At 38.3% G+C, this 15,609-nt stretch overlaps 1 protein-coding gene across 1 annotated transcript in view; it reads right to left on the bottom strand.

Annotated features, from left to right (window-relative positions):
* LOC126281874 (WD repeat and FYVE domain-containing protein 3) overlaps window positions 1-15,609 on the bottom strand; it is a 289,780-nt gene that overhangs the window by 122,112 nt on the left and 152,059 nt on the right. The window contains exons 27-29 of the mRNA XM_049981155.1: window positions 13,003-13,223; window positions 5,078-5,268; window positions 4,466-4,614 (exon numbers count right to left, since the gene is read on the bottom strand). Of these exons, the coding sequence (XP_049837112.1) occupies window positions 4,466-4,614; window positions 5,078-5,268; window positions 13,003-13,223 (561 nt within the window). The remainder of the gene's footprint in view (window positions 1-4,465; window positions 4,615-5,077; window positions 5,269-13,002; window positions 13,224-15,609) is intronic.

A 15,609-nucleotide genomic window follows, 5' to 3' on the forward strand; every position in this document is an offset into this window, starting at 1 on the left:
TATACATATTATTATTATTATTATTATTATTATTATTATTATTATTATTATTATCACAATAATCAAATCTTTAACTAATTTTTAGTCTTATGATTTATGGGGAGTATCACTTCTTTCCTCAATAAGAATTGAAGAGATAATTCTGTAGGAATTTGATGAAAAACAAAGGTCTTGTTAAGTATGCTGTTCCCTAACATTTTTAATCAAGCATTTTATGTTAATTGGGCTGACCCCCCCCCCCCCCCCTCCCATCATTTAGGTTCCATTCTGTGTGTCAAGTCAAAGTTTCTCACTCACAGACTGAATATGGTAAATAATTCACAGAATTCTGGTCTGATCTCCCTCTCATAAATACAAGGGATTTATGACAATATATACTAAACAACAAGCCACAGCAAAAGGTTCTAAACAGTTGCAAAGGAGCTGTTTACGCTATGTTTCTAATACCTCCATTCTGTTGGAAGGCTTTTGGCAATGGAACCTACAAAACTGTGCATATTATTCTGTGGCATTCTCAAATGGATGGATTCGATTGCACATGCTAAACATTGAATTCATTTGTGCCCATATCTAGAAACAGTATATTGTGAAAATTATCTACTTGCTACTGGAGTGGAAATAGTGGTCACCTTTTAATTGTACTTGCAGTAGGATGCATTTCTGAATGTACCCTCGATCTGCATATGATTGGAGATGTCAACCTTTAGTAACATGCTTCTTCATCACTGGACAGAAGGATCCATAGGTATAGGCAGTTGATTTATTTAGATAACTTCTTTGGCTCAGGATAAATCACCTACTTCATGACTAATCTCTTGCACCTCATTTTCCTCCTCAAAAACTGGGAATGAGCATGTGGTTTCTGCTGTGTGGGTTGTCTTGTCCCATTTTTCTGTCACCTGCCCATTACACACAAGTAGTGGCAGCAACATCACTGACACTTAACATATCGAAGAGATCAGTCCATGAAGTAGGAGTGAAAAGTTCACTTCCAGCATTCTAAGTAAATTGCTCCAAGCAAGAAGTATGGATCTGAATCTGCAGTTTTTCAAGAGGAAAAGAACATGCAAAAAATTTGTCTCAAAAACTCAATGTTGTAATCTTATTTCAACTGATTTCTGCATTCTTTTGTTATTAAAATGAGAAAACTATCTCAAGTGCCCCCCCCCCCCCCCCCGCCCCTTATCTCATTAGAACAATGAATAAATTAATGTGTATTGGCATTACGGTATTTTCACAAAGATGTTTTAATATGACTGTCAGCCGAAAGGCACTTGTAAAGCAGCTGTTATAACCCTCCCTTAGTCCAACTATACCATTGGGATTTTATGGTTTAGAATTGTTGAGCCCCATTATTAGCTATGACGTCTGTTGGCAACTCAACCATACTCCTGGAACCTGTTTTGCCTCAACAGCCACCCACATTATCAGCATGCAGTTCACCACATCTCATGGCAAGAGATAAAAGTTGTAAATACAACACATCCAAAACATTTGAAAGTCGCTCTGGATCGTACTCTGAACTACAAGCAGCAATACGAGAATATGAGAATGGAACTGGAAGCCAGAAATAATATCCTCCACAAAATCACTGGAAGCACATGGGCCTCTCTATCACAAACCCCGAGAATGACGGGACTAGCAACACGTCACAGTGCTGAAAAGTATGTGTGCCCAGTTCAGTACAAATCTACCCTCACACAGTACAAATCTACCCTCACAAACATAGTGGACAAGGTGCTTTTTAAAAAAAAGTAGGCTTATTGCACGTTGTCTTAACCAATTAACTGGCATGATCCCCATTTCAGGATTTGTTTTTGTAACAGTAATTTTGCATTTGTAATCATGTTGGCATCAATTGTTACTATTTTGGGTTGTTTCCAGGCCTTTCTCAAGCTTGTGCATTGATTGTTAGTTAGATCTTCTTACAGTGCAGGATTATTTGTATGAACACACAAAGCTTTCCGGCATTCCAAGTTTTGAACATTTTCAAAACAGCAACCAACACTAAAACCTACCCCAATGTAGCACAAATTGAACAGCACAAATGCCATTTGGCAGCAGTACTAAAAGTAAAGTCTGCAGTTGATTGTGTTGAATACTTTGATGAACAAGTAATGAACTTGAATGCTGGTGAAAGTGTCCAATATGCTACACAGAAGAATAATCACAGCTTAGATCCAATGAATACCAGAAAGTTCTTTGGTATACTGCTCTTCATTAGATACCATGTTCACATGAACAGCCATATTGGAATGAAGATGAAGTCTTTGATATAAGGTGCATTTGGCAGTGTATGAGCTGCAATAGATATCTCAGAATCAAGTGCTACATTGACTTCAATAACAACACACATCTCAACAAAATCCTAGCTGTCAAAAGGGATGAACTTTTCAAGATACATCCCATGATGGACTTTCTGAATAACAATTTCATTAAATTTCAAGTTTCTTCTGATAGCCTGAACACTGATGAGCAGAAGGTTCGATATTAAGGACACCATTATTTGAAACAATTCATTCGCAGGAAACCTGAGATTCAGGTTCAAACAGAGGGCCATGTACAGTTCCCATCATCTACTGCCTCACGAATGAAAATATTCCACTGCTTCAATTTAGAAGGATAGTGGAAAGGGCATGTTGTGCACAATCATCCACTGCTTCTCATCAAAAAGTGGTAAGACATCCATCATACCCAAATGCATCAACATCCTGTGTTCCAGCTGAACTTAGGACTCTCCAAACTGGACATGTGATCGCAAGCATGACATTGGGGAAACACAGAAATGTTGAATTTGCATAAAAAATGCAAGGAACCAATGCTTTGTGACCAATGGCCAACTCCATATTGAATGCTTTGTTGTTTGGCACAAAAATTAAATGAAAATGTAAAAAGAGAGGGTCATATGTCATGATCCCCATTTGGGGACCGAGGTTTTTCTTTTCATTTCACAATCTTCTTCCCAGTCTCTATGTCAATAAGGCAACCTAGAATTACATGTAGATTGAAGGAAAAATCATCATCAGGTAATGGATTAAGCCCATGCCACTTGTAAAACTCTACCAACTAGCTGTCATAGTGCCACCAGACTTTCATCATGAGTAGCTGCCAACACAGAAAGAACAAATCAGTCTCCTCAGGAAAACCACCCGTTACATAAGCACATTCCAGCAGCTGCAAGATTGAGATCCAGATCACTGTTGAGGCCAAGAAGAAGTTTCCTCAAGACCACTTCAGTCTCACAAGCAGCAGCAGCAGCAGCAGCAGCAGAAGCAGCAGCTATAGCAAGAACACAATTGTGGATCTCTCAAACTGAGAATAACTCCACCTGGCCTCTCCCTTTGGAGACCCTCCAACCTGGTCATGAACAAAAATGGATCGTGTGAAGGTCACTCAGCTGTCTTAATTCTGGAGTTGGAAGATACAGGAGTAATCTCAGAAATGGCTCTTCAACTATGCCCCCCATCTTGAACAGCAGAAGATCTGCTTACAGCCCTGGGTGCAACTGAAGGTGCACAATTTTGGTCAAGAGTAGTGTAGCTTGGTAATTCTTTCTTTTATTTGTTTGTAATGGTAATTACCACAAATTGTCTTTGTTTTCTGACTAATCAATAAATAACAGCTCTCCTTAAGATTGTTTTAAAGTTATTCTAGCATCCTCACAATCTGGAGCTAAAAACCTCTGTTTCCTGCAACATACAACATTCCTCTGTTATGCAGGGTGGTGGTCACTGAGTCACCAAAACTGGCAGAGAGTTTGAAAGTAACGTCAAACTGGTGGAAAAGATAAACTTTCACAGCTTGTGACAGTACACCCCTTTGAGGACTAAAAGATGATATGCATACAAGTGCACCCAGTCTGAGAGCTGAACAGGTGTGGTTGCCAAGCGTGTCTTTGGCAGAGGCAAACATCAGAAGTAAGGAGGCAGCTCATGGCTCAGCCTACAGATGATAGCATGTGTCATGTGCCTGTCCAAAGTGATTTGTCAACTTATATTTTTGTCAAGGTGCGAGGAAAGGAGATAGCCGAGTTTGAATGGACACATGTGGTGTGATCCGCGGTCCTCTGTGTCCACTGTGGAAGCATGTGGCAGAGTAACACACTTTTAAAACCATAGTCGCAGTAGAAGGTGCATGAAACACCAAAGCTAAGTAAAAGTTAAGCATTTCAGATTAAGGGTCTTGTTGAGACCAAAACAGATTAGCCTAGGCTGAAGCACATGGCACATTTAGTTTAGGAGTTCCACACCCATAAAGACATACAAATTATCATAAAGTAAGAAAATCAGTAACTTCTGTTATATTGACTATAGAGCCAAGTGATGCTCCAAAAGAAGTGTAAAGTAAAGTAGAATGCTGGTCTGATACCAAACATTAGGAATTAATATTTATTTATGAGTTACTAGTATATTTGGCATGTAATTTTAATAAAAATATCGTTAACAGTGGTAAAGATACCACATACCTTTTGCCCTCTTGGTTAAGCATTGTTCGGACCATTCCCAAAAGAACTATGATAGCTTCAGAACACAGAGACACCCGACTTGCCACACTTGTCACCGATTGGCTAACAGGTACACCAAACATGAAATTCCATACACTGTCCAGGTCAAGCTGAAAAGTAAAACAGTTACTCTTTAAAGTCTGGGAATATTTTTATTTTGGTCATATACACATTCGTAAGAATATGCAAAATTTCCATTCTCATTTTTATTTTCTGTCAGTATCCTTCAGTTAGCTGCTGCTTATGTATCTTGATGCCCTGGTTAATATTTCTAGGAAAAAGCATGTATATGACAGACATTACCTACAGACTATATTTGCTTCAGCATGATGACTTGTAAACATTGCCATTGAACATATAAGTAAACTAAGTCTTCTTTAGTGATTTCAGCAACATAATTACACTCTCTAAACAACACACTTAATCTACTGGTACAGTTATAAGAGAAATTAGATGAATATCTTTGTGTGATATATTTTTACCAACCAAATGTCATTCATTCGCAACATTCACATGTGTAACATCTCCTTTTAAGAACAATATATAAATTACATGCAACAGAACAGTACTAACCTTCGAGTCTGCAGGAAGCAGCTTCACTGGTTGTCCCATCATTAAAGCCATAAGAAGAAAATAAACCTCTGGTACATCAATGTGCAGAGGCATTAAGTACCCAAGCCTCTGAAACCCAGGCACTCCCAGTGCTTCTGCTTTTATTTCTCTACAAAATGGGTACTTTGGCGTAGATGGTGTAAACTGACAACCTAATAAAATAAAATTGTAAATGAGGAAGATGTTGAAATACCTGTATGAGTCATGATTGTCATTTGAAAGCATACACATTTTTGTCCGAGTATAAAGTAAGCAAATAATCCAAACTGGAAAACAAAAACAAACAATTACCTCCCCATGTCACACAATATGCATTTCACATATTCATAATGTTTGTAATTGCAAGACTAACCAAAATTCCAGTGTACACTGCCCTCAATGTTGAAATTAATGGGATTCCATTTTTACACAACTTATAGCCTCTTTCCCAGTTAACAAGGTTTTCTGCCATGTGTATCTGCATGGGCTCTTTAATAATGATACCCCAAAAGAAAATTATCAGTTGCCAAAACTATTATCTTATCATAGTCCACTAAATGTCTGGTGCATAAGCAATGTTCATCAATGGCAGACTTCACTGGTTGCAAAAGGTGAATGGTACACTGATGATGTTCTATGGCTCATGCGTATTGACAGTACCCTGTTGAATGTCAAAGTATTCATTTTCCTTACAGGCTGCTCCTAAGGTGTGTGAGCTCCTAAGTAGACTGTCAAAATTTGGAACTGTGTTTACCTTTTGCACAAGTGTTTTAGGAACAGACATGGTTTATGATGGATTAAGAAACTTTAAGTCTGCAAATTCAAACCACTATGAATCGGCTTACGGTAAACTAATGACTCAGAGTGTCATCGTTCTTCTACATCTTCATCTACATCTACATACACACTATGTGAACAACTGTGAAGTGTATGGAACAGGGTACATGCCACTGTACCACTTATTACAGCTTTTCCCCCTGTTTAATCCACCTTTGGAACACAGGAACAATGATTGATAACATGCCTGGGCACACTAATTAGACCAATATACCGTATTTTACAGACTATAAGATCCATTTTTTTCTTAGAAAAATTGCCTCCAAAATTCAGGTGTGTCTTACTCTCGAAATTAATACAAAAGTGCCCAATGTTTCATATAGAATTCCCACTAGTCTTCAAAATGGCCATATATTTGATGCTGCGTGAAACCTATCCCTATCTAGCAATACTAGATTCAGCTGGCAGCAACAGTGCACTGATGCTACAAACTTGAGTTGCAAGGATTCACAAGCTTACTAACACTGTCTCCCTCCCACCTCAATATCACAAACCCAAAAAATTGTCTGGCCTATGATGTGTCATTGCAATCTAATGTGCCAGTAAACTTGAACTGAAAGTGATTTGTGTTATTGGTAACAGTCCAATATTTTTGTTAGTAGCATATGCATAAGAGCATGGAAAGAGAGCAGCTGAGCACCATTTTGGCCCTCCAACTACAGAAAAAGACCACTCGTGACTGGTGGGCTAGAGAGAGAGAGAGAGAGAGAGAGAGAGAGAGAGAGAGAGAGAGAAATGGATGAGGAAGGCTAAATGTGCAAATAGAGGACTGAATGCAAAATGGATGATGATGATTTTCAGGGATTTTAAAGGTCAGTTTGATTTTATACATCAAGATTTTTTTTTTTAGTCAGACATTGCAATCTAATAACAAAATCGTAAAAATGTTATTTTTAAAACTAATTGCTTAAAAATTAATGTGCATCTTACAGTCAGCAAGATATAGTAGGTCTCTCAACCCCTAAAAGAGTGATATGTGAAGGGTTTAAGCATATTCCTACTGAAATAATTTAAAGCTGGTTCTTAAAATTTTGTAAGCTGCCTTTCTTGGGATAGTTTATGACTAACTTCAAGAGCATGACATTGCAGTTTCTTCAGTATCTTTGACACTCTCCTAAAAGTCAAGCAAACATGTTGCCCTTCTATCTTGGCATTCAATAACCTCTGTTAGTCCCATTTGATGCATGTCCCACACACTAGAGCTACATTCTAGGATGGATCGCATAAATTATTTGTAAGCAATTTGCTTTGTAGACTGATTTCATTTTCCCTGTACTCTGCCAACAAACCAAAGTCTACCATCTGCTTTACCCATGACAGAGACTATGTGATCATTCCATGTCATATCCCTAAGAAATGCTACAGCCAGTTATTTGTATGAGATAACTGATTCCAGCTATGACTCATTCATATTACAGTTATGGGACACTACATTTTTTATTTTATTTTATTTATTTGTTTTTTCATTCATTTTTGAAGTGCTCAACATTACATTTATGAGCATTTAAAGCAAGCTGCCAATCTTTGCAGCACTTTGAAATCTTATTAAGGTCTGACTGAATATTTAAGCAGCTGCTTTCATACAGTACTTCATTAAAGATCTGCAAAAAGTCTGCAGTTACTACTAGTGATGTCCACAAGATGCAACATGAGCAGCAAGAGTACCAACATACTTCCCTGGGGCACACCCAAAGTTACTTCCACACCTGACAACAACTCTACAGCCAAGATAATAAGCTGTGTCCTCCCTACCAATAAATCCTCAATCCAGTCATGAATTTCACTTTGTGTCCCATATGATTTTACTTTTGATAATTAGCATAAACGTGGTACCAAGTCAAATGTTTTTCAGAAACTGAGACATACTGCATCTATATGACTGCCTTGATCCACTGCTTACAGAATTTCATGTGACTTTAGGGGTTGAGAGAACTACTATATCTTGCTGACTGTAAGATGCACATTAATTTTTAAGAAATTAGTTTAAAAAATAACATTTTTACTATTTTGTTATTAGAATGCAATGTCAGACTAAAAAAAATTCTTGGGTTTCACATGATCAATGTTCGTGGATTCTATGCCGATTGGCACAGAGGAGGTCATTCTGCTCAACATACCTGATTATGTTTGCATTCAGAACATGCTCCAATATTTTACAGCGAATGGATGTCAAAGATATTAGATGACAGTCCTGAGGATCACTTCTACTACCCTCCTTGCACACAGGTGTGACTTGTCCTTTCTTTCAATTATTAGGCATGGTTTTCCATCTAATTGGAATATCCAAAACCAGCAAAAAAAAAAAAAAACATCTTTTTCTATTCCCATAGTAAACCAAATGTTCTAATTATCTCAAAATTAATATAAAAATGTCCAGTGTCTGATTTAGAATTCCCACCAGTCTTAAAAACCGCCATATATTTGATGTCGTGGGAAACCTATCTCTATCTGGCAAAACTGGATTCAACTGGGATTCACAAGCTTGCTAATACTGTCTGTCTCCCTCCCACCTTGCCATCACAAACAAAGACATGTGTCACTGCAGTCTTTGGTGCCAGTGAACTTTAATCAAAAGTGATGGAATTTTTGTTAGTAGCTAGTTTCTTAATGGTCAGTACCAAATAAAACAGTGGTGCCTCAAGGTGGAGTAACAATACTGTCCAGAACAGCAATTTGCCCTGTAAATAACTCTACACAAGGTCCAAAATGAGAGTGAGGACACAGAATAAAATCACTAACTTGGCAGCATGAGCTTCTAACAAATGTTTTAATACCACAGGGTCCAGAGAAGAGAAGATAATGTCTTCTTCTTGTTTTGGGGGAAGAGACCAACTGCGAGGTCATTGGTCTCATCGGTTTAGTGAAGGAAGTCGGCCGTGCCCTTTCAAAGGAACCATCCCGGCATTTGCCTGGAGCGATTTAGGTCAATCACAGAAAACCTAAATCAGGATGGCCGGATGCGGGATTGAACCGCAGTCCTCCCGAATGCGAGTCCAGTGTGCTAACCACTGCGCCACCTCACTTGGTAGAAGATAATGTCTCTTGTGGGAGATTGAAACATAGACGGGAAAAACGATGCCAGGGGCAGTGCATATGAATAGTAACTAGCTACTCAGTGTTCACCAGCAGTAACACAAATTTGTCACCTCAAGACGCAGAAATGATTGACATCTCTCGTGGATCGCAATGGCACGATTCAATTAAATTGTACACAGTCTTCATGCGAGTGTGCTCGCCACAATGGCTGGGTGCTCAAATCTTGCCTAGTACCCACATGGGTACATGCACTTGCTGGTGGGGAAGAATGTCATGCACAGTGTAATGAACAACTTTATATACTGTACTGTAGAGATGCCACAGCACTGGCAAGTTTCACGACTTTTTCAACAAGCATCTGAGAATGGACTCAGTACTGTGTACTACACTATTAGAGATATGAAGTCCATAGATACGTGGCATGTCCATCACAGTGTGTGCTTGGGATTAAACTCTGGTGTTGTAGCCCCAAAGAGAAATAGAGAACTGAGAACTTGGTTAGGTCAACACAAGTTTCTTGGTCTAATTAGCCAGCAACCACAACAGACATAGTGAGAGTCATATATCATCAGATTTCAAGATATCTGTCATCATGTGTAACATTTGAAAGTAAATTTATCGATCTTCGTCATTCCTGTGTATGTTGCAGATACCTCTAGTTTATCAGAGGCAGAATTCCAAGGTAATCGCTGCCCACTGACAATGTTTAGAATAAAGTCTGATTGTTGATGCTGGCTGCGAGCACTCAAAATCGCAGACTAATGAAGTACAGTCTGAGAGTCCAAGCCTAGAGGCTGGACTGAGACAATAAGTGGACCAGCACTGTTCTGATGAAATTGTTAATTTGTTTGGAATATGATTACCAGCACAGCTTTTGTTCTGTGTGGAATTTCAGTGGGAAAAGATTGATGTCATACGTTGGCATGCAGAATATTGCTAAACTGTGTGTGTTTAAAATTGCTTGCTATAGTGCTCTCAGCAACAGCAAAGTTTGTGATCTGCTAATGATGACTGTTATTATTTGAAGCAGTCATTATTCACTTTATTAAATTATCATCCATTGGAATGTGTCTCCTTTTATTAATGGTGTAGAGAAAGGCAATAATCATTGTACAATACCATGCACCCAATCGTGGTCTTATTAAGGGTGTTCAGTCACATGGCACAACCAAGAGTTTTGGGCAGAAGCAGACAGAGGTCTACGAAGAAAGAACCTCACTGCAGATGGCTGCAAAGAGCTAGGTGTGTACAGTTAGGGCATAACTGCTGAAACCAGTGTGCGATGAAGGGTTGCCACAATGCCATACATCTAATCAACTTAAAGGTCAGGTTACCATCCATTTAGAGACTGGGGACTGTCATTTTTACTTGTAAATAATAGATTTCAGTAATCAGTCATCCTTTGGAATTTTTATTGGCAGATTTAGATTTCAGCTAGAAACTAGCCATTCTCAATGCACTATCATTTTTGATTAATGAATATTCAATAACTGTGGATGAAGTCCGACCAACAGGCATTACATGCATTGATAAAAAATGATAGTGCATTGAGAATGGCTAGTTTCTAGCTGAAATCTAGATCTGCCAATAAAAATTCAAAAGGGCAACTGATAGCTGAAATCTATTATTTACAACTTAAAAGGTTGTGAGGGAACAGTATTGTCACATTAACATCTCTCTGGAGATTATGTGGCTACTGGAGGAGTTGTTAAGAGTGCGAAGTCTGATACTGTGGAGAGTTACTCATCCACTGAGTATATAAAGAGAAATGAGAAAAACAATTTTTCCTATAGTAATTAATGTTGATTCCATTATTAAATAGTCCATTATGGAGGTACGTACAGCAGAAATACTTATTAACCGAGACAGCAGCTATCAGTTGGTTAATGCATGGTATCCCATTATTTCGCAAGTTGTTCGCAGTTAAGCCAAAAGTGTGCCGATGGCCACAGTGAATGGCAACCAGCCAGATGACTGAGTTTGAAATTTACAGCATAAACGGTGCTACCTCCTGGTGGTGTGGTTGGTGTTGCAATCACGATTGTGATGCATGCCCCATACACATACTGTGCACAAATAATTAGTGTGATTTGGGTGGCCAGTGTCAACCTTTGATAGCTGATCTGAAGATGTCTGGCTGGTGCCCAGATGAAGTGTCGTGTGTGGTAGTAAATGACAAATGGCTGCCCTCTTGAAACATAGAGTATTCAGTACACTGGGAAAATTTCAATGTCACATTTGTTATAAATTAAAATGATAGGAAGTAAGGGAAAGAAGAAGCACAGAGTCAAACCACGAGACATACACAGAAAACTCAATTGGTGAGAACAAAGCCAGTAGAATGGAGAAATCTAGGTTTGAGTTCCATTCCAACAAACACTTGTACTAGCCACAAATATTAAACCTAGTTTATTTAGTGCTTCCATAGCTAAATTAGACCGGGTGCAACACAGAAAATTCCTTATTTGAAAGGTGCATTATGTGGGCAAACACATTTATGGATACTGGTAGTAATCAGAAAAAGGAACCAAACCCTTCAAGAGCCACCAGGACACCAGAAACAATGAGCAAGTAAGGCTTGCAATTTTGAATTACCCCAAGCGATCTGCATGCAAACATGCACTGCTCTTTCAATAAGGCAAATTCTTCATAAAGACTTGAAATTTTATCCATACAAACTGGCAGTGGTACACACACTTAATTCACACAACTTTGTTTCACAAAAAAATGCATGTGACACCTTATTAATGCACATAATTCTGTTTCACAAAAAATTCATGTAACGCCTTGTTAATGCACACAATTCTGTTTCACAAAAAATGCATGTGAAACCTTGATTGAAAATCCGCCTTATGATGCCCTTGTGTTCTTCAGTGACAAGGCACATTTTAATTTTCCTGAATGTGTGAATAAAGAAAACATGCAATACTCGAGTAGTATGAATCCCCAAGAATTTCATGGGCAGCCCCTGCATATAGGATATCTGACTGGTGTGCAATATCTAAAATTGGTATTATTGGCCCCAGGTTTTTGAAAAGAACAATACGGCAGTTACCATCACTTCTGAGTGTTATGTCCAGATAACTGAGGAGCTTTCTCTCACTGAACTTGAAGAAATGGATGTGGGAGATGTCTGGTTCTTATGGGTCTATCTTAACTTCTTAGTGTACACAAATCGTCCAAGGATCCAGGGTGAGCTGTGGAACAGTATTTCTGCTGCTATTGGCAACACAGACAGAAAGATGTTGGATGAAGTTGATCAAAACTTCTGCTTTTGACTCTCCAAATGCATTGAGCAGAATGAAGGCAACCTTCAAGATACCATTTTCTAAACCTAATGAAATAAAACTTTGAATGTACCTCTGTGTAAAGAAATGGAAACTAAACTAATATCACCAATACTTTCCGCTTTCTTCTTCTTCTTTTTTTAAATAAAGTCCCTGCACCATACCCTGTACTACCTTATACTTAAGTTGACAAAAGAATTCCCATTCTGAGACACTAAGAACACAGTCAAATAAAAATTAATGATGATTGTGCACTTGATTAAGTCTAGTATTTTTCACTTCTCCACATAAGTAAAAACATGTAGAAAATAAAATTAAGTTTGTGGTCTCTCCATGACTTTCAAAATTATAAAACATATGAAAACAAATATGATATACCAACACCTAACATAAAATTGTGTGAAACATCACTTGTAACTGAATTCCTTGTCCAACACAAAGTTTTTATTTGAGACAAGAAGGTTTATTGCACAGTTGAGCCAATGAAAACAAAGGGCTGTAGGTACACCAGCAGTAAAGTTCACTAACTGTATCTTCTGTGGCATGCCAAACTGCTCTTTTTTTCCTCCTTTTAGAATTTATCATTGGTAATTTCTTAAACACAGTCAACTGATGACAGACACTGTTAAGGCCAACTGAAATTTTTAAGTCTAACTTGTAGAGATGAAACAAGATGATATGTTTCACACCATAACAAATTTGATAGCAGAACATCAATAATTAAACTGATGAGATAGATCAACATACCCAGAACACTAGCTGCCATCTTGTTACGAGTCACTAGTTCGGCATCTCTCAACCATCCTCCGCAAGAACTACCTTCACGAAATTTCTGCAGCAATGGTGGACAGGAACACAGCACCACAAGTATCCTGAGTCCCCAGACAACTGTTGACGGATGCAGCTGGCCTTGGAGGAACAAGAGCACCCAGTCTAGACCAAGAACCTGGACGACCTCTTCGCAGAAGCTGTTAATGAAGCACAATGTTGTCACTTAATTATAGAAATGTAATTAACTCCCCACTCTGATTTTTCAATTAGGATTAGACAGTACAGGAGCAACAACATATAAATTGGACATTTAATTAATAAAAAAAGGCCAGATCAGTAATTTGACATCTAAAAAATTAAATTTCATTTGAAAATCAAAATTTATTCTTCTGTAAGTAATTCATGTCAATATTTTACAACCATGACTTATTAAAGTGATAGTTTGGTAATATTTGCACCTGTCAGCACCTGCCTTCTGTGGAATGGGGATTATTACATACTTCTTGAAGTCCAAGGGTATTTCTCTAATCTCACAAATCTTGCACACCAGGTGGAATAGTTCTCTCATAGCTGGCTCTCCCAAGGATTTCTGTAGTTCTGACAGAATGTTGTCTAGTCTAAGAGTCTTTCAACTTAGTTCTTTCAGTACTCTGTCAAATTCTTCTGACAGTATCGTACCAACCATCTCATCTTCATCTACTTCCTCTTTACTTTCTATAATGCTGCCTTCAGGTTCCTTAATATAGCCTCTCTATATACTCCTTCCACCTTTCCCTTCTTTGCTTTCCATCTGAGCTCTTAATATTAATACAGCTGTTTCTCTCTTCTCCAAAGGCATCTTTGGTTTTGTTATAGGTGGTATCTACCTTTCCCCTAGTTACATATACTTCTATACCCTTGAATTTGTCCTCTAGCTGTTCCCGTTTAGACATTTTGCACTTTCTCTCAATATCATATGTTATATGTCCGTATTATGATTCATCTGCTTCATTCGCTGCATTTTTATATTTTCTCCTTTCATCAGTTACATTCTATATCTCCTATGTTATCCAATGATTTCTACTAGGCTTTTAATTTTCTTTAGTTTTAAATTTCTTTTTTTTTAATCTACCGTCCATACTCAATAAATTGTGATTAGAGTCCACATCTGCCCTGGGAACATCTCATTATCTTATCATTATACAATCAATCTGAAATCTCTCACAGTTTCCATGTCTGTTCCATGCATACAACCTTTTTTGATGATTTTTAAATCAAGTGTTACTGATGATTAAATTATGCTCTAGTAAAATGCGCTGATAGCCTCCTCAGTATTGGAACCCTTTAAATATCCTAACTCTGACTTCAACAACGTATTATTTGCAGTCAGAGTGTTAAGAAGCCAATTGTATATTATGTGATTTGTCAACTTGTCCTCACAATGCTGCAGTTCACACATGAATATCTAGATGTTGATGTCCATTAGGCGCATTATTTCAGCAAGAGAGCATGCTGCTGTCATCATGTCCACTGATGAATTGACTGCTTATGAGCTGGGGTGTTTTTTTTCCCCCTCCCCCCCCTTCCCTCCAACTTGCCACTTGACACTCTATCTGCCAACTGTGCCCAGGAGCAAGTATGCGTCTAGAATCCCCCCCCCCTCCCCCTTCCACTATCTCATTTCTCAGTCCCATAGTTCATGCCCAGAGGTGCATACTACAGTTGTAGTCACAAGGGATGGTGGTCGAGTTTAGGCTTGTTCTGCACACCTACATCATGCATACTCTGACAGCCAATGTGCTTTCAGTAGTGTACTGAGTGCTCTGCTCTGAATGCCGTAGCTAATGAGAGCATTAAATGTGATCGTAGTAAGTTGTTTAGTGAAATCCTATTTCATTTGTAGCGAGTTGTCACCACTGATGGTGGTGGTAAGTGGTAAATTCTACATAAGCAAGCAAGAAACATAATTTACAGGATATAAGCTTCCTTCAAGTGGAAAGTACACACATGCACGTACCGCAACTGTCTCTCAGAATCATCAGCAATGCCATTCCCGTCCACCCCTCGACATGAGCAAACTGCCATCGTTCATGGGTCAGATTATCGTGGTCTCTCTGTGGTTGCTTTTCCTGTCCCTGAAGCCAGTTCATAGTGGGATATCTACTGCACTTGTGCCATTACTAGGCAGTCAGTTCATCAGCAGATCTGATGATGACAACATGGTCACTAGCCAAAATATTGTGCCCACTGGACACTGACATCTGGCCGTTCACCCATCGACCATTTCGTTGATATTATGTTTTTCAAAATTTTCAAGAATGCTAGAAAACTGCAACTGGACAGAAATTTGAATCTGATTTGTTCCTTTGTTTTCTTTTTTACACAAATTCTTAAGCTCAGTACATATCAGGCAATGTTTCAGTGAGAAATGACTGGTTACACAAATAACTTAATATGTTACTAAACTCAGAAACACATTCTTTCATTAATTTTGTTAATATTTTACTGTAACCACTAGAAATACTTTTATTTTAGATTTTATTGTGGACATTACTTCTACTGGTGTAATGATGGTAATATTCATATTAATAAAGTTATCTGTAA

This window comes from Schistocerca gregaria, chromosome 1, assembly GCF_023897955.1.
Source record: "Schistocerca gregaria isolate iqSchGreg1 chromosome 1, iqSchGreg1.2, whole genome shotgun sequence".
Taxonomy (NCBI): Eukaryota; Metazoa; Arthropoda; class Insecta; order Orthoptera; family Acrididae; genus Schistocerca; species Schistocerca gregaria.